At 38.3% G+C, this 19223-nt stretch overlaps 1 protein-coding gene across 3 annotated transcripts in view; it reads left to right on the forward strand.

The window, feature by feature from the left end:
- rgs6 (regulator of G protein signaling 6) overlaps positions 1-19223 on the forward strand; it is an 89363-nt gene that overhangs the window by 59502 nt on the left and 10638 nt on the right. For all 3 annotated transcript variants that reach the window (XM_044376467.1, XM_044376466.1, XM_044376468.1), the window contains 10 exons: positions 6882-6978; positions 9063-9113; positions 10367-10473; positions 12418-12469; positions 14175-14239; positions 14506-14582; positions 15933-16014; positions 16208-16282; positions 16749-16853; positions 17370-17431. In XM_044376467.1, coding sequence (XP_044232402.1) covers positions 6882-6978; positions 9063-9113; positions 10367-10473; positions 12418-12469; positions 14175-14239; positions 14506-14582; positions 15933-16014; positions 16208-16282; positions 16749-16853; positions 17370-17431 — 773 coding nt within the window. The remainder of the gene's footprint in view (positions 1-6881; positions 6979-9062; positions 9114-10366; positions 10474-12417; positions 12470-14174; positions 14240-14505; positions 14583-15932; positions 16015-16207; positions 16283-16748; positions 16854-17369; positions 17432-19223) is intronic.

Genomic DNA, 19223 nt, shown 5'->3' on the forward strand with positions numbered 1-19223 from the left:
ACACACGTACACACACACACACACACACACTCAAACACACACACCAAAGCTTCTATGTGTGATCACATGTGCACATTACCCACACTGCTGCTGTTTTCAAAATCCTGCGGATCCTAGACGTGCGACTACATAGACATATTGCTTCAACACATTCGCTACCCGATGCTGCAATATTGTTCAAATGACTGTCTAGAGCCAATGAATGTGTTACTGAGTTGTGTTACAAGACAAATTGTGATGAGTGTTTTATGCTTGCTAGATTTTCAACATCTGCTTTCATCTGAACAAACTTTTATGAGGTATTTTGCTGGTTTCATGCAGTAGTTTAGCTTTAGTTCAAGACAATTTCAAGATTTGGTGCGTATTTATCGATGGGTTTTGTGAGTTCTGTTATTGGCTGAACGGTTTTGAGCTACTTTTAAAAAATGTTTCATAATGGTGTGAATAATATAGAGTGAGAGAGTGAGAAATTATATTTATGATTATTATTCTGAACATAGTCCAGCTGCTTGACCTGTCTGAACTCTGTGTGTAACTTCATGTGTAATTATTCTCTGTGTGAGAAATTATGTAGCTCATTATATTTGAAGGTTGTGACATATCAGTTGCTGAGGTTGTTTCCAATGTAGGCTTACCTTGCCAGAGCACTCCACACTGTTTTCACTGTTCTAACAAGGAAATGTTGTAACACACAGCTTATACTAGTACAATTTACCCATTAAATGTCACCCTCTGGACAAACCTTATAATGACTTGATGTTTTTGTGTATTTGGATAGCTCTGACAGCAACATAATGCTTCACCGTGTGAAAACTTGTACAATTTCTGCCTAAATCACCATCTTACTGGAGCTATTAGTTATGAAATGAGCTGATTTCCATTTCAAGGGGTCATAATGAAGTTATTTTTAGGGAGATAGGGTGAGATTCTGAAGTTTGTGGTGATATAGAATAAAGTTCACTGGCCAACTGGGACATGTAGATAATGAGTCTCCTCAGATATAATGTGTCAGATTGGAAAACAACTCTGAAGTAAACATGCTATAAGAATATATGCATGACATTGACCTAAAATGCAGATTAAGTTTTGTTTTTAAAGAAAATCTATTTAAGCACATAACATAAGCCAGAGTTTGGCTTCTTGACAATGGATCTGTAAATCTTTTGGCTTCTTTTGACTATTTACAATTTTGTGATGGAATCTGATTCATCCATTAACATCAGGCACACTTGTTGTGGTAGATGTATTACTTTTGATAATTTGATACACTCATTGACTCCCTATAAATATTTTTCTTTTTGTTTGAGGTTAGCTTGAGTTAACGCACCCATAGAGTTTCTAGGTATTAAGTGCATGGTGTGGAGGCCAGTGCTTCATCAGTTGATGGGAGATCCTGCCTTACTTCCATGTAGGTGGTTATCACATTACTATATGTTTCTAATTTGCACAATACTGCATATAAAGATGGATGTAGTGGGGTGTGATGTCACCCATAGTTACTGCTTATTGTTGGCAGCATCTTTTCCGTATGGATCCAGGACGTACAAGATACAGAGTGAGGCATGTTGACTTTCATACTCTGGAAACACCGCCCTGTTATGTCGAACCAAAATGAATGCTTGCTTACTGGGAACACGCTTTTGCACATATTCGCTAACGTTAGCTACTTTAGCTAAACAGGGCAGGTATCATAACTTATCAAAATATTGAGAATATAGTGCGACTTAGTGCTCCAGTGAGTTCTGGAGCCGTAGAGAGCAGCAGGCAAGCAAACTGTCAATCACAGCTGTTAATCAATGCTCAGACAGCAGACCGCAAAGCTACTATAGGTCTTCAAATCTTATTGATTGAGCAATAATTTCCACAATGACCACCAACACACTTATTAGAGGGCCTGAATTGAGAGAAGTTGATGCTTTTTGAATGGGAATCAATTGAGCCAGGGATTTTTTTGGAGCCAGCATCCAGTGGAGGTCAATAGCATTGCACTTTAAAATACTTCCGCATTGGCTTGAGCCTCAAGCCATGGTAATTCCCCTTTGATTTGCACCACTAAAGCATTAAATACTCTTTTTCCAATTTTATCTTTGGTCTCAGGAAACTAAGATATACAGCATTAGACTATATATTTTAAGCTCATACTATTTAATATGTGCATGAAATTTTAGACAAGTCGCCTCTTTCTGTTTAGATGGCTATCAGCAAGGGCTTTGACACAATCTCCCATGTCCTTTTCTTTTTGTTGTCACTTGACTTTCCGTCCAAGTGTCACTTGTCAGTGTGCAAGTGCCACTTAAAGCATAGAGGAACATGTTGCAATCAGTGCCGTGTCTCTGCACTTGACTGTGAAGGATCTGGTGAAGGTAATATGTAGATGTATCGAAGCTGCTCCGGAAGGAGCTAAATCAGCAAATTGCCACAACTACAATCTTTCTGTAACCTTAACCATATTAAAGTGTTGGCATTGGACTTAAAAAGTGTCACAATTGAATGTAATTTGGACTTTTGCAATATTTGTTCATTGTCAACATTTTTGTCTGCTGAGTTGAAAACATATTGTACTCAGATGACTCATTAGACTTTCTTAAGTATGACACTCAGTCCAACACTAAACAGATCACTGATGGAGGGAGGCGATGGCATCTGCATCTCTGGTGAATACAAATGGACGGCCGTCCTGCTTGCCCAAGGGGATCATTAAACCACAATCAACAGCATAGTTCATGTCTCCCCATAACCCACATGTCTGCCAAGCTGCCTGCTAGCCCACTAGCTGGCCCATGCTAAGAACGTTATGATAACACTGTAATCAGGCAGCTCACTGCCCCACGGGGTGTTAAATAGAGCGGCTCGCAATAAATCTGATGAAATCTGCTCCCACTGAGCTGCACTCAAGACAGAAACACGAACACACAGACACTCATGTGAATACAGCACAGGCACACTCGCACAACCCAAAATCACACCAGACACACAAGTTTGTAAGTGCTTGTGAGGACTGATGCAGTACATTCGCTATCCTTTAACCCTAACCTTAATCATCGGCTTTATGCTTAAAGCTTACCCATATCCTAATATTAACACAAACCTAATTCTAGCTTTAACCCATTTTGAAGAAGTGACGATAGAAGAACCAGACACTAATACACAAATACTATTGAAACATCTCAGAAGTGCATTGTGATTATTACAATCAAAGTAAGCATATATGTTATAAGTATTTAAGCCACTGGGTCTATATATTTTTGTATTGCACCTACTTCTTGTAATAATAATGATATACTCAATATGTACGAATGAACAGAGAACTTACAATTCTTATCTTTTTGCCTTTACCTTCTTTCCTGACAGATTATAATGAAATATGTGTAAATATGATGTTAAAAGGCATTTTCAACCAAGAAAAAGCATTAACTTCACAACTAGATTAGTTTGATCTGGTCAGTTATAGAGGTGTGTGTCTTTCAGTAGTAATTTGGGGAGAGTAATATCAATTAGAATACTTTAGTGTGTACATAGTTGCTGCAGGCAACTATGTACACACTGCAAACGTGTAATATCTGCATATTTTTAAAGAGGCAACAATCCCTGTAATGTGCTGATGTTGTACTCCACCTCTCAGGGATGTAACCAGTATTTTCTTCTTGGAATATTTTCAATTTGGAGATTATTTAACAACAGTGGCTATCACTGATGACACAAAATACAGTCATCATTTCCTCATCGAGTAATATTAGTTTAATTAGTAATCCAACACATGCTTGCATAAAGTGTTTTGCACTTACTACTGTGACATATTTAATGCAAAAATGAGTCTACTTGTTGTAAACACATAATGATGCACAGAAGTAATTTTTATTTTTATTTTTTTCATTTTTACTAGTTTTTTTTTCTGGAATAAACAACAGCAGTATTTTGTGTCTCTTATAATCAGGCATACAGGAAGTAATTATGGTGTATTTCCCCCCCTAAAAGTCTGGAGTCCGCTTCTGTTGTAACCTAAAATAAATTTGTAATGAATTTCTGTTTTGATTAATGGGGAAAGAGTGGATTGTTCATGACAGCGGCAGCCATTAAAGTCATGCGAGTAGCTGTCTCCACACACACCATCGAGGTCTTGTTAGAATCGTATTATTATATTGATTCTGATGTGTAGCCCAAAGCTGCCTGTGCCCTTGCTTATGGCAGACAGCCAGGATCTGTTCCTTTTTACAAGAGAGGAGAGAAGGGTGACAGCAGTCTGATGGCCAGAGAGGTAAAAGCAGAAGGCTTGTCAATTTCAATCTCCAGACTGGTTGGGAACATCTGTGCTTTTTCTTTTCGTTAGTATTTGCAGATATATCCCTGAGCAATGTATTTGGCTGGTAAAAAGAAGGCCTGTGCAGCTTGCAACCACTATGACTCTAGGCTCAGTTAAAGAAATTCTTTTACAGTTTTACATTTTGGGAAATTATGCTTATTTGCTTTTTTTTCTTGGCTGAATATATTTAATGGTTTTCAATTTCTTTTACAGATAAAATAAAGACATTAAAAGTAAAGCAAATAGAAAAAACAAAGAACAGAAAAAGAAAATATTTTTTTTTTCTTACTTTGTCCATTCAGTATGGAGATATAGCCAGGAGACCAGTAGCTTAACATAGCATATAGTCAAATGTATATAGCCCAATATATAAATCACAAATTTGCCTCAGGGGGCTGTACAGTATGTACAGTAAACAACATCCTCTATTCTATTCAGAAAAGGAAAAACTCTGCAAAAAACAAAACACAACACTTCATGGGGGGAATGAAAGAAACCTCAGAAAGAGCAACAGAGGAGGGAACGCTCTTTCAGGACTGACATGCAATAAATGTGTGTACAGAATAGACCAAGAGAGCAAGATAGGAAAAACAGGATGACAAAATTATAAATAAATGATAATATGTATGAAGAATATGATCGGGAGGAGGTTCAGCAGGTTGAGCCATATGACCTCCATTTACCATGGAGACTTGGTAAGAATGTGGAGCCCTGACATCAGTGCAGAGACTCTAGGAGGTCACAAGCATGGCTAGGAAATAGTTACAGCCTGTAACCCTGTGAAACTATAACTTGTTGTTTTTACATTTCAGTTTTTGGACAGATTAAACCATCAAGGTATAATATGTTAATCAGTGGGCTTTAGAGGTGCTGGAAAGTGGACTTTTTTAGTCCAGGCTAGCTGTTTCACCCTCCTTTATACTAAGCTAAGCTAATTACCTCCTGGCTACAGCCTCATACTTAACAGATATGAGAGTGGCATCCTTTAAGTAGCCAAACCTTGCTAGGTAGATTGATATATTGACAGCTATGACCACAAGATGTGTGGAGAAGGTGATGAAGACACGGCACAACCTTGTAGCTTGTTTGCTCCTTGGAAAAAAAAAAAGATCGTCTATGCTTCGGTTGAGTGTGACTTTTGAACTCCTATACAAATCTTATACAGGATTTATACTGTAGCATGTTCTGTCTGTTTAAAGCATTGTACATTAAGTGAGGTCCGTATGAGTTTGTTGTGGAAGTAGTCATGTAAGCTTTGACCCTGCATGGCGTGGGTGCCTGCTTGAATTGTACTCCACTGACATCTGGCTCACAGATTATAAATATACTCATAAAGCTAAAAGGGTCTGAAAAATGTATGCTGCATGAGGACATCCTGCACGTGCAGTACACTACGCTGTAGGTACTAGAAACGCAGAAGATTGAAAGTGTTTTTCTCAGAACTAGAGGTCTGTACATGTATGGCTGTGAAATTGTTCATAATATTTTTTGTGCTGTTGTTTTTTCTTCGATGTGATTACTTTAATGGTCCGGGTGTAAAAGAAAAAACAAACAAAAAAAAAACTATGTGAGCACCTCACTCTCTCTCTCTCAGTTTAGGATTTGATTCAGGGTTTATATATAGCTGCTGAGTTGTGTGGTAGTTTTGCGATAGCTGTCTCCAAAGCGACCAACTTCTCACATCCCACTCTCTGACGCAAACAAAAAAGCATCTGTGCAGAGAGGGGGTGTCAACATGCAATCAAAACAACAGTAAATCATACTCTAATTTTATTACTTCAGTGAAAAGTGGACAATGTGTTTCATTTAACATCTGTACAGTTATGATAATAAGCCAAAGCCACGTGTTGTCTTGTTGAACCTCTTCAAGGATTTTATGTGACTCAATATTGAGATTTTCCTCATTAGAGTGAAGGATCAATCTAAATGATAAACCAATGGACAATTAGTTATGGAAGCAAGAAAGGAAGTTTGATTTATTGATTGATTTAAACTGGACTTTACTGGTTGTATTTATTAGTTACATCAACCAGTGCAGCATGGGGTCAACACTGGAAATGCACGTTTCTCCACTAGATGTTTTCTGGGCAGTTCAAGGTACATTTCATGGGATGATGAAAACATCAGCATGTCATGGTCAAATTAATTGAATGCCTTTGTACATCAGAAACTCTGAAATCCATGTCTGGTTGTGCTGGAAGGATACAGTAGTGTATTCCTCTTTTGTAAACCAAGCAGCAGGTTTTGTGCACTAGTAGTGAGCTGAACCTGTGTCTTCTCTAAATTAGATGGACTGCTGTATCATCACAATTTTTAGGGGTTTAGGGGAAGATACACCAGTTAAAAATATTTGATCTTCAACTGCAGACTTACTGAGTGAGAGAAACCATGAAATGAGACACATGGCAATGATCAAACTAGTGTGGTAATAGTTTATTGATATTAAAATGCTAAATACAGCACACTTAATCAGTCCTTCAAGTATGACTTGCCTCAAACGGATAATATTCAAATTTCAATTTAATCAAACTCTCTCCTTCCTCCTTGTCTGTTTTCTCCCTCTTTCTGTCGTCCTCTGCAGATTGAAGACATTGTCACTTGCATCCAGCATGAAACAGAGGGTGTGCCCATCAGAACTGTCAAAAGTTTCATGACTAAAATCCCCAGTGTTGTCACAGGTAAGAAATATATACAGTAGAGAAGTCAACAAATGCCACAGAGTGATAAACCCAGCAGTGTATGCTGTAAACATACATACAGCATGTCAGATATGAGGGAAAGATAAAAGGAGACTATGGAAAGTGCTGAGATGATCCACACCTAGATCCTGTTTTGGGAAAGCTGTGCGAAAAGAAAGATGTCACTTCTGTCAATTGTTTCCAGGGGTATTTTGTTCAGGGAAAGTGCTCTCATTTGTTTGCCTCAAAACAACAGTTTAAAAATTTTGGTAAATGTGGCTTTTCACCTTCTTGCAAAGAGTAAGATGAGAGGATTGATACTGAAGCCTCCACTAGTTGTTTGGTAACCTCATGACACAAAACACCCAGTTTTTGTAATAATTAAATAAACGATCCATAAAGTGTTCAATTGTGAGCTTTGGAGATGTTTTTAGGTGGATTTTGTTACCTTTGGAAGAAGCCAGGTTAGCTGATTCCCATTGATTCCAGCCTTTATGCTAAGCTAAGATAAAATGCTGCTGGCTATAGCCTTATATTGAATATAAGATATGAGAGTGGTATCAGTCTTATCTAATTCTTGGCAAGAGAGTGGATAAGTATACTCCCCAAATTGTGGAACTTTTGCTTTGATGACATCTTTTTCAAATGAGGTGGATGAAAACATCGAAAAAGGTATTGTGTGAGGTACTCCTTCATTTATCATCTTTATTTGTCCACTTTAGCTCGGACATTTCAAACTTAATCAAAAGAGAGTTCATGAACCAGCAGATACTTGGTGTCATGTCACTGCATCTTGTGGTTAAGCCACTGATTAGTGATCACGACTGTGTTTTGCATTAGTGTCGGAGAAGCGACAGTACAAGCTTGAACTCCTGATGAGTCTTACCCTTATACCCAAAACACAATATGTGTTGTGGCTGCATTTCATTCTGGCTGCGTCGAGGCAGCTGCTCTGTTTCTTCTGCAGCGGATCACTGGAGACTGGCTGAATAGCTGGAGGGAAAGTGGGAGGACAACATATGATTAAATGTTTGGAAAAGAAAATGTGAGCGTGGAAACATAATGAGTAATGCTGTCCTCCTACTGTCAAGGTGCCCTTAAGTCAGGCAATCAACCCCTGACTGCTTCAGTAGAGCCATGACTGTGGAACTGTATTAATGTGAATCACAGGGAGAGCACACTAAGTCAAAAATCCTGAATAAATAAACATTAAAAACATAATCGGCAAGTGGAATCTGACAGGTGGGGATTAATATCAGCCACCCTGCCTGTTGGCTGTAGCTGCTTCGAGTGATAACCTAAATCACTTTAACAGTGGAGCCACAGAGGGAGGCTATGACACACCCCAAACAAATGACGGAAACAAAGAAAGGCTATTAACATTCCTCTTTTTTTTTTCTCACTCCTCGCACTTATGGAAAATGCATCACTTCAATATGCCATAAGCAGAGCATGTCAATAAACACAATTACTACAGCAGCAGATGGATGTGCAGAACAGCAGCTCAAATGTTTGCAGCTGAGTGCCGAGGGCCAGGAAACTAATGAATGATGGAGAATTAAACACCACCTCCCTCAGGACTCAGAGAAAGCAGAAGGGAAGCTCAGATGAGATAATACTCTGTCTCAGCTGCAAAAAAAAGAACTTGTGCTTATTACATAAAATAATGTCAAGTCTCCTTGAAAGACAGCAGCGTTTCTTCGATTTTTCTCACTTTCAGCTTTGTTTCTTTTTTAAGACAAGTTGCTTGAGATTAAATAGTCAAAAAGTGTATATTTTTTCTTGTTTTTAAATTATTTCTTGAAAATGTTTCTAGAAAATGGCTTAAAGCCTTTTAATTACACCTAATTTTGAGTGCAGCTTTTAAGTTTATCATCTACTTATATTTACATTTAGCCACAAAGTACGACTCCAAAGAGTAATGATGAAAACATTCACTTTCACTCTTGTGTTCCTCCTTATTCTTTTCTGATGCCTTTCTTAATTTATTCCTGTGCTCCTCCTTTTTTTCAGATTGCAGTGTTTCTTTGTGACCATACACCGTTTAAGCAGTCATGTGTCTTTCTTTGTCTGATCTGATTCAGGTGCAGATATTGTGCAGTGGCTGATGAAGAACCTGTCCATCGAAGATCCAGGTAGGTTTTGAGAAATGACACCAGCCTGTCCTGTAGTGGATATAATGCCTTTTTTAAGGCTGTAGTCTCTCATGACAACAGAAGCTGTATTTACATGTAATCATCATACACAAAGTTAATGGGTGCAGCATTCCCCAGTTTTTAACACCCGTTTTAAAGCAACCACAAATAACCATCAACACAACAATATAAATTCATGAGTTGTCCTTAAAGCCACTTTGAGGACAGTTTGTTGTAATTATAGCATCTGCCAAATTCCTATGAGGGCAAACATTTTTGTTTGAAGAAAAGCTAAAATTGATGCTCTCTATGTCTTTCACCACATTGACCTTGGTGTCCCTGAATAGATTTGTATCTCCCACGGTACCTTTTTTTAAAACTACTACTCAGGAGTGCCAAAGCCAGAGATGTTCTAATTCTACACAAAGTGGCTTTAATGTAGCTGTCAACTGTGTTCTCAAAATTATGCAACTGCATTATATAAATACAGGCAATTCATGCTTCGTACTCACAGTGTCTGGTCTTGTACATACAGTAGAATATGATCAGTTTTATACTTTCAGTACTCACTTAGAGTAAATGGATGATCTTTGCAGTGATGGCCACCATTGCTAACCAGATATCAGTGACAGAAACTCAAATTTCAACAGAAAATTAACTTTTGACAAGTCACCTCTGGAGTGCAGAAACAACACAGCAATGTACAGCAAAATATTAAAACTGAAATAGTTGCTAATTTTCTCCAATGGATTTGTTTTGTTGGTCTGACCTTCAGGCATGGTGGTGGGAGAGCAATGTTTATTGTTGGTACAATAGCCCACAGCCTGAACACTGACTCAATAACTGAGTCATCCATGTACGTCCCAGTCAAACTACCTCCGGGCTGAATCCTATAGATGAAAAACAGATACAACTCATTATCTAAATATATAGCCAATTCTGATAAATAGCTTTGTTTGATCATCAGTAATGTAAAAATAGTACATTTGTGGGGTTTTTCTCTTCAAATTTAGCCGACTACATCTCTGGAGGCTCATATTCTGATGAATTTTTATATGATGATTTTTATATTCTGTAGCTGAAATTTTGTACCATCTTTATGTGATTTTCTGAAATATGTCTTTCATAAGCATCCACTTTGACTCATCATCCTGATTTTGTTTCCACTGAGTTAATTCCAACCCAGTAGATGGGGCATTACGGCTAATATGAACCTGCTGTGATCTGTACTTCTCGTCCTGTTCCTTTCCCAGCTGAGGCCATGCACATCGGGAGTCTAATCGCAGCTCAGGGGTACTTCTTCCCCATCTCAGACCACGTCCTCTCCCTCAAAGACGACGGCACCTTCTACCGCTTTCAGGTGAGCAGGAGCATTAACTGATAATGATGACAAAGAGAGGCTTAAAAGGGGCTACATTTATTATTAATATACCATGTTCATATTTTTGTAATTCAATGCCAAACCAGTACTCAATGTGCTGCAGAGAAAGTTGTGGCAAAATTTGCTTGTAGATAATCACTTTCTAGGGTTAATCTTTAAAGGTTGGTGTCAGGTTAAAAACTCACAGTCAGGGTTAGGGGTTACATGGTCTGTTGAGAATCATGAATAAAGGTAAACATATGTCTTTTGAGTTGTTGACAATAACAAAAATATAGAATATCCTCAATCTTTTTCCTTTAGCATGCTACATTTGAAGTTGTGTGCAGTATTTCCGCAATCACAATGTTTAAAATAACTAGATTTTTAAATAATGGCTTTTTATTGTACATGGATTATATTATTACATACTCAATCATTATTATATTAAATGCAAATTGCCCTGCACCTTTCATAACACACCTAAGCCCAAACTAATCCTTTCTTCATCCTGCATTAGTGTGAGAGATACTGAAAAGTCCATCGAGGTTAATCTGATTGTGGGGGCGCTTGCTTTCATAAAGACCCTAATCACTGGCTCAAGATTACTTGTTCTGTTATTAAATTACAACACACCAATCTTGATTTTAATGACAAAAGGCCCTGTCCGCTGTCTACAGCTTCTTCAGTTCTATGTTGGGATCCTGTGACCCTATTAAAAATGAATGGTGATCTGTTAAAATATTCATCAAGCGGAGCGAGGGAAGCAGGTCTGGGTTCAGGCTGAGTAGGCAGCTACCAAAAGCCTGACAGAGACATAGCGTAGTAGTATAGTAGTACACTAGAATTAGAGTCACATCAAGGGACAAAAAGGGAGGAAAAGCGTGCTGACATTTTACTCCTCCTTCACTGTTGAAAGACAAGACAGTGGCATTAAAGTCACAGATTAATTATGCCAGACTGTTTTATCCTGCAATTCCTAATTAAAAAGGAAACAATGTTTTCAAATTCGGGAATGGCAAGGCAGCATGTGGCGAGATTAGAATGATCTCTGTGTAGCATCTTCTTCCTTCCTATTCACAAGGACTTGTTGGAGGGCTGAATCTCCACCGGGGCTGGAGGAGAAGTTTAATTAAACTAGACGGCTGTGCGCATTGTCATGTTTTGACCTTGGTTGTCCTCCTTCAAAGTGAAGTGGAAGAGAAGACAAGAGAGAGAAGGAGGAAGAGGAGGAGGAAGAGGAGAAATAGGAGGAGGAGGAGGAAAAGGGGGTGGTTATGCCATAGCAGAAAAGCTTCATAAAGATAATCACGATTCATTAGCATTTCATTTTCCAGGCAAATTAAATGCAAGACAATGAGAAGCACAGGGAAGTAACATAAAAACAATTAACATTCATGTAATATCTCTCAACTGTAGATTATTTAAAAACTGTGATTCAAAACCACGTACAGTAAGCTGTGTCAAATAACAATACTATCAGCATCTGTTCTTTGCCTGCTGGCTTTATTGTTCTGCCTTCCCATTGTTTATTTTGCAGCTTTCATCGCCTCTCGCTTTATAGTGTTGCTGCAGTACTCCCACGTCTCTGCAACACCCCAGGATGCCTCTTACAGGGGGAAAAAGTTTTCAGAGTCAGCTGTTCTGAATCCGTTCAATCCTGATAATAAAAAATATTGTGATTGCTCACATAGCATAGTGTGCACTGCTGTGTCTCAGAGGCAAAACAACTGTCTCGCAAAGGTCATCGTCATCACTCCAGTTTGGTGTGAAAGTTTGGAAAGAACATATTTGCCTGCATAGTTTTGACTTCTGCATTTTTTCAATTATAGATTTCAGTCCTTGAGATTCAGCTATGCAGTATTGCTGCGGTATAAACTGTATGTAGGGAGAATACAAACCATCTACTTTATGCCACACTCATCATCTCACTTTGTTCCCCCTCAGGCACCGTATTTCTGGCCGTCCAACTGTTGGGAGCCGGAGAACACTGACTATGGTAAGAGTATAAACAAGATATCTTGACATTTTGTTGTTCTTATTTTCTGATTTAGGTATTTTATTTAAGAAGCAGTTATTGTTTCACTGACTTTTACAATTTGATGAAGCAAAGAAAGACAAAAACACATCAGAACATCAGTGTAAATCAATATTCATATACAGCCATAAGATGCTGTTATCTTGGGTAAAGAAAAGTAAGTATCCCTATTCCCTAACATAACTTATATATACTTCCAGTGTATATATAAGAAGAATAAACTAATAAATAGGTGCTTTCACTTGATGGTGAGGGAGTGAGTGAAACTCCCTCACAGCTTCTAGGTGAACAACATGTCTTCCATGTTTTAAGGAGCAGTACTTGGTCATTCAATTGAGTATCTTAATCCCTACTCTGTTTTAGTTCAGAGAACAATGTTTAATAGTACTGCAATATGTAGTACTGCTGCATGGCACAAAAAGACTAGTGCTGAGAGAGAGTTGATAGAGCTATTGATTATTATCGAGATCAGATCTCTGACATACAAAAATCACTTTCTCTATTTGTTTTAAACAGAATTTACATCCCACTTGATGGTTAAAATGCTCCTCCTTTCCATAAATTGTTTTGGTGCATTCAGTTTGTAGATTAAATTCAAAGCAAAGGTTTATGAGGCAAACTTTCAAAATCAGCATTATACAATTGATCACATTCATCAGGTGTATATGGTTTACTTCTCTACCATCATATCCTGAAATGACACTTTGGAAAATATATTTTACAAACTGTTTAGTTTGTCTTCACTGAGCAATATGCAAAATAGATAAAGTATAAATTCTTGTGCACAAACCTGTAATTTACAGCTTACCAAAGAGCTTACTGTTATTAAACTCCCACAATGTCTTTTTCTTCTATGGAAATAAGTGTCCTGTAGATAATTGTCTCAATTTCCACTACTTGCACAATCTAATGGTGACTTGTAGGAGATGCTATAAAAAGGTATAAAAAAAAAAAAAAAATCACACATATTTCACAGTAGGTATAGACCAATACCTAATTCTGACCATCTGGATGTCATGTGGTCGTTGTCTAACATGTTTGGCTATTTCTACTTGATCCCACCTAAAAACTGTGTGACAAACTTACAATTAAATGTCATGTAATTGGTTAACTGTGCAATAATATTTTTGTACCTTACAAAGGCTGAATGAATTGTTTTAATAAAGTCTAGTGGTTCATCCTGCTGAAGAGTTGCTAACAAGAAAGATTATTTCATCATTCTGGGTTTCAGTGTGGCACAGTATAATGGAGCACATAATAATAAAACCCTACCTGTCATAGTGAACACAGCATGTCAAGTTATACCTGAATATAAATACAAATAACTTCGCATTGAGCAGTGCAGCACAACTTGTACCCTCCACTGTAAAGACCGGCTGACGGGATTAGTCAGTTGCCGTTCCACTTCCTGTCCCTTCATCTTGTCACAGAGGCAGCCATGGCTGAAGTTTAGGGCTCAGTGCCTCTTCACACTACAACTCATAATCCTAAAGCAACAGATAGGTGGACAGGCGGCCTCCGAAACTGATTATACACTCATACCATGGGAGATGAGGATAGGTGAGGCATAGGGGATGAGAGATGCATGGATGAGTGGATGAATGGAGAGAGGAGGAGGTGTGTACTGATAAATCCTTGTCGTGGATTCTCTCTGTCTCCCTCTCAGCTATTTACCTGTGCAAGCGGACCATGCAGAATAAGACAAGGCTGGAGCTGGCAGATTATGAGGCGGTGAGTGCCGGGCTGTTGCTCAAACCTATTACTTGTTAGTATTGATCTGTGTGTCAAGCTTGGGCCAGAAAACACACCCTCTTAAAGGTCAGACTTGTGTGTCTGTGATGATATGAGATCTGAATTGCATTTCGGTGCAGATTTAAACTTTAAAACTGTGACATGGTTTAAGATTTAATTTTAATTACTGTTATTAGTGTTCTTTCCTTGGAGATTTGTGATCATAAAAAAAAAAAAAAATTGTATCTCTATTTTCTCTCTAACAGGAGAACCTAGCCAGGCTGCAGAGAGCCTTTGCCAGAAAGTGGGAGTTCATCTACATGCAGGCTGAGGCCCAGGTCAAGTAAGTGTGCTCTGTTACCATGGCAACACATGAAACTACAATGCAGCCACTGATGCCATTCACACCTAAGTACAGAACGAAGTACAATGCAATCTCAATGTGACATCCCATATCATAAACAATGTCTCTGACAGACTCCATTAACCCTCCTGTTATGTGAGTATGAGTTTCATATGATTACCTATCCAGTGTGAGTGGGGCACTGTGGGTTCTACTGGTTTATGTTTCTGGGGTAGTTGACATCATAAATAATTTTTTACACTGGCAATGATAGACTTTTGGGACATATAGAAAATGGAGACAGAAGAGGTAGAAAGGAAGGAATGATGGATACCTGCACTGCTTCAAGTTGTCATCAGCCTTTACTGAAGCCTTATTAGTTGGTTCGATTTTATTTATTTATGGATCTTCAGTATAAATCACACTGAATTCAAGGGATAATATGTTGAGGTGAGAACATGATCCCAAAATCTTTAAAAACAGACACAAAATATTAAGACCCCTGCAGGATTTTTTTGGTAAACATTGCGCTAATGCCAACTGCATGTGGCTCCTTTTTTGGTTGTCACACAGAACAATATCATTTTGTCCAGGTAATACATTCTTGATTTTTCAGTGTATTATTTATTGACACTTTTGCCCGGAGTGACTTGTCTTTTTTCACATCTGCAAGACACAAACATGGAGCAATTTAGGGCTCAGTGTCTTGCTCGAGAACACTTGGACATGTGGACAGGAAGATTCAGGTATTGAACTGTGTTGAAATGGGTATTCCTCTTTACCACCTGAGCCACAGCCACCCCGCTTCTCAATGGGTGAAAATTTGGAGGTCCACTCTAAGAAATAAGTAAACACTGAGATGTACAGTATACTGGTCACAATGTGGTAACACAGGTTTATTGTTACATCTCTAAGGATGCCAATCTGTGAAGATACATTATGAATAGAGTAAAGACACTGGTAGATATTTAAATGGCACCAAATGAAAAGGATTGTACAGAGGAATCATCTGTTTCTTCTGTTTTTCCGTCGACCTTGTCAGTGGGTCTCAGATGTGCTTGCTATAGATTTGGCCAAACTGCCAATCACAGTGTTGGAGCGCAATGACAACTCCAGTATGCAGCATGTACTGTATACATCAGTGGTTGCGGAGATTGCACACGTCTAAAGGGGAGATGGTGTGTGCAGTGAGCATACCAAACACTTCAGTATTGTTAAAACCTGATGGACACCCTGGACTTTATAATCTCCATATTATCTTTCGCTGCCTTATCCTTCCATCTTCAATCTAATACTAATACCAGGAAAGCCGTATGCTATATTTCTCACACTGACTGATCTCATCTGCAGGATCGACAGGAAAAAAGATAAAACTGAGAGGAAGATCCTCGACAGCCAGGAGAGAGCCTTCTGGGACGTCCATAGACCTGTGGTAAGCCTCTGTCTGTTTGTACATGTGAGATTGTAGCCGCCCACCTTATCTTCCATCCATGTTCGTTGACTTTTCTGTCTTTCCACTGCTCTCTTTGGGTTTACTGTAAAATAAGTCACACATACCTTAAAAGAAAATATTAAAATAATCAAATGTCAACTGCAGTAATGCTTTAAGTTCATGTTTTCCTCAGCCTGGATGTGTTAACACCACAGAGATGGACATCAGGAAATGTAGACGCATGAAGAATCCTCATAGAGTTAAGAAGGTATTTGCTCTGATGACAAGGGTGTGACACCAAACTTTGTGAAGTACTTATTATTCTGCAGTAGTAGTATTCTGTTATTTGAAAATAAAAAAAAACTCTTTCCTTTTTCTCTATTAGTCTTGTAAAACATAATCTCCTGTAACTCCTTTCACAACAGCATATACCAATGGAAAAATTCACACTACAAATTTAGGCTTCAATTTAAATCAGTAGACATGAGTCGACAAATAACATAATAATATAAACACTTGTTCTATAATGAGATTAATTTGCATGCAAGCAATCATTTTGTGGCGGCTTTTGAAATAGTGAAATTTATCCCTTTAATTTTACACCAGAATGCTCTGTGGCTTTCTTGGCAGCTCTTCTTATGCCTTATCTTCACTGCAAGAAAATAATAAGTACACATTCTATTTCTCTATTACCTCTCCCTCTACTCCTCTCTCATCATCTTCAAACTGCTCAGTCAGTGTACGGTTTGGTGGAGGAGGGAACACAGTGTCAGAGTCCCATACATACTCCCTCGCACCACTGCAGCCGAAAAGGCACCAAGGAGGATGTGGAGAAAGAGGTACAGTACAAAACAGTCCCACATAATGTTTTGTGAAACAGTTTGTCCAAAATGATGAAATCACATTAAAAATCCCTCCATGTTTATGCTGTGCAGTATGATGTTTAGTCCACCAGAATTTGATTTAATTGCTACAGAACCACCACAGAGAAGACTATCAACCAGGTCAAATTTAGTAAAAAAAAAGTTTCTGACAGTGGCAGATGGTGAACAGACTGAAAGGTTAATGAAAAATCAGAAAGGGAGACAGACAACCAACGGCAACGTGAAGCAACATGGTAATGGGAAAATAGGTCTTAATTAGAAGAAACAGATGCACAAACAATACCACAGACTGAGATAGAAGCTGCCAATTAACTCAACCATGGTCTCGCTTGTTTATATATTAGTTTGCTGTAGTTCGACACTCATAAAGTGATATTTAAAACAATTCAAGACACATTATATGCCGTTATTTTTACTGTCTAACAAAAACCTGCATAAACAAACAGTAACTTTTCTTTTCTCCTCTTTCAGATCTTATTCCTGAACACCCAGCTAGATCGTCACTGTATGAAGATGTCTAAAGTTGCTGAAAGGTAATTGAAACCGCTTTGCACCAAAACTACTGCACTTTCCAAAAAGAATGTCCAATCTTTATCTTGTCAGTCAAGAAGGGGGCATCAGATATTCTCATAGAAAGTCTGCCTGACTGCCTTCCCATCTGCTGCGCTCTCTTTGACCATCTATAATCAGAAAAACTTGACTCCCCTTTTACTGTATCTGTACTCGAGCAGTGGCAGATGGAGGTAATTTTGATTTTGACACCCCATCTGGTTTCAGTTTGGCAAGGAAATGGATGGAAAGAATGAAAAAAGAGTACTTGTTGTTGTTGTTCTTAGATTCTTCCCCCATTGGTTTGGTAATTTGGAATAGGGGGCCTAGGGCAGGCTGGCATATGTCACTCAACATGCGTGTCACGAATGTCACTCCCATCTATATGGCAGTTAATGGAAAAAAGAAAATAAGGACAGCTAAACAAATATTACAAAATCGGGTCTGGTATCCAAGGAAAGGATGGTTGAAGTGAGGGGATAAGATCAAAACTTCTCCATCTGTGATTAAAAAATGTAATTTTAAAGTCTTAAAACTTTATTTTTTGAAATAGATGAAAACATCTATTGTATCACTTTTAAGAAAATAAAACTTTAAGAATCAAATTACAGACTTACCTAAACTGGCTTGATAAGATGAAGAGTTTTCCAGTGTGTGATGTTTAAGAAGAAATGGTTAAGGTCAGGACAAACAGTTGGTCAAGGGAATAAAAGCAGAAGATGCTCTATGGTTGTAAGTTTCACAAATGTTCCATTCATTGTGGGGCTATTGCATTGCATTACACTGTACATATGTTCTTGTTTTCATCCACCTGCTGTGTGCCACAAGAGAGACATAAAAGCATATGTGTGCATGTATGTACTGCTATCGCCTATCCCTGCTGTGCAGCTGACAAACTGTGGTGTTTACTTGCCTGTCAGTTCCATCCTCTGCTCAGTCAGTCAGGACAGCCATTACTTCCCAGCAGAGCAGAAAAACTGTGATTACTGCTGGCTGCTCCACTGCTCCGCTGCTCTGCCTCCCTGACCCTTTAACCTCCTGACTTTACGCATGGAACTGAGTTTAATTGGTGCTCCATCGAGCAGAAAGTTTCAGGCATTAACCAAAACAATGCATGAAACAACGTGACATACAACATCGATCATGTTAGACGACAACATTCAGAACGACTAGCATCATAAACGTATTTCTTAAATCACTTCTCATTAGGAATAATTTGTCAAATATGATCTCTTTTTGGGTCAGTAAACATATACTAACTATACTGTAGGTTGGAAGGTTGTTTGTCAAAGCTTCAGCTGTTACAGTAATATTGAATTGCTGTTGCTGAACAAAATGTGTATTAAATGTGTTGACTAAGCCACTACATGGGAGAAAGAAAAAAAAACTTCCTAACATGTGGGTGTACAGTTTGTTGATAATGATATGCAAGTTCATCTTTGACAAACATATTGAGTGAAAACAGAACAAATTTCCAAACTCATTTGAGCACAAAATCCTGATTTCATTCAACACCAGTTTGAACTGGTGTTTTTACAGTTTCCTACAGCTGTTTTAGCACATTCTGGTGCATTAGATTCAGTGGATTTCAACCACGCCTGAGTGTCTGATTGATATTTTTTTCATAATCACGTCTTTTAGACAAATAAAATAGCTGATTGTCATAAGCGGCTTGATGATACTCACTGCACCATAAAAAGCAGGCTGTCACAGAGTGACACTTCCTTCCTGTTCAAGTAGATTTTTCTGTGGTCTGATGTGTGGGTTGCCTACAAG

This window comes from Thunnus albacares, chromosome 16 (genome assembly GCF_914725855.1).
Source record: "Thunnus albacares chromosome 16, fThuAlb1.1, whole genome shotgun sequence".
Lineage (NCBI taxonomy): Eukaryota > Metazoa > Chordata > Actinopteri > Scombriformes > Scombridae > Thunnus > Thunnus albacares.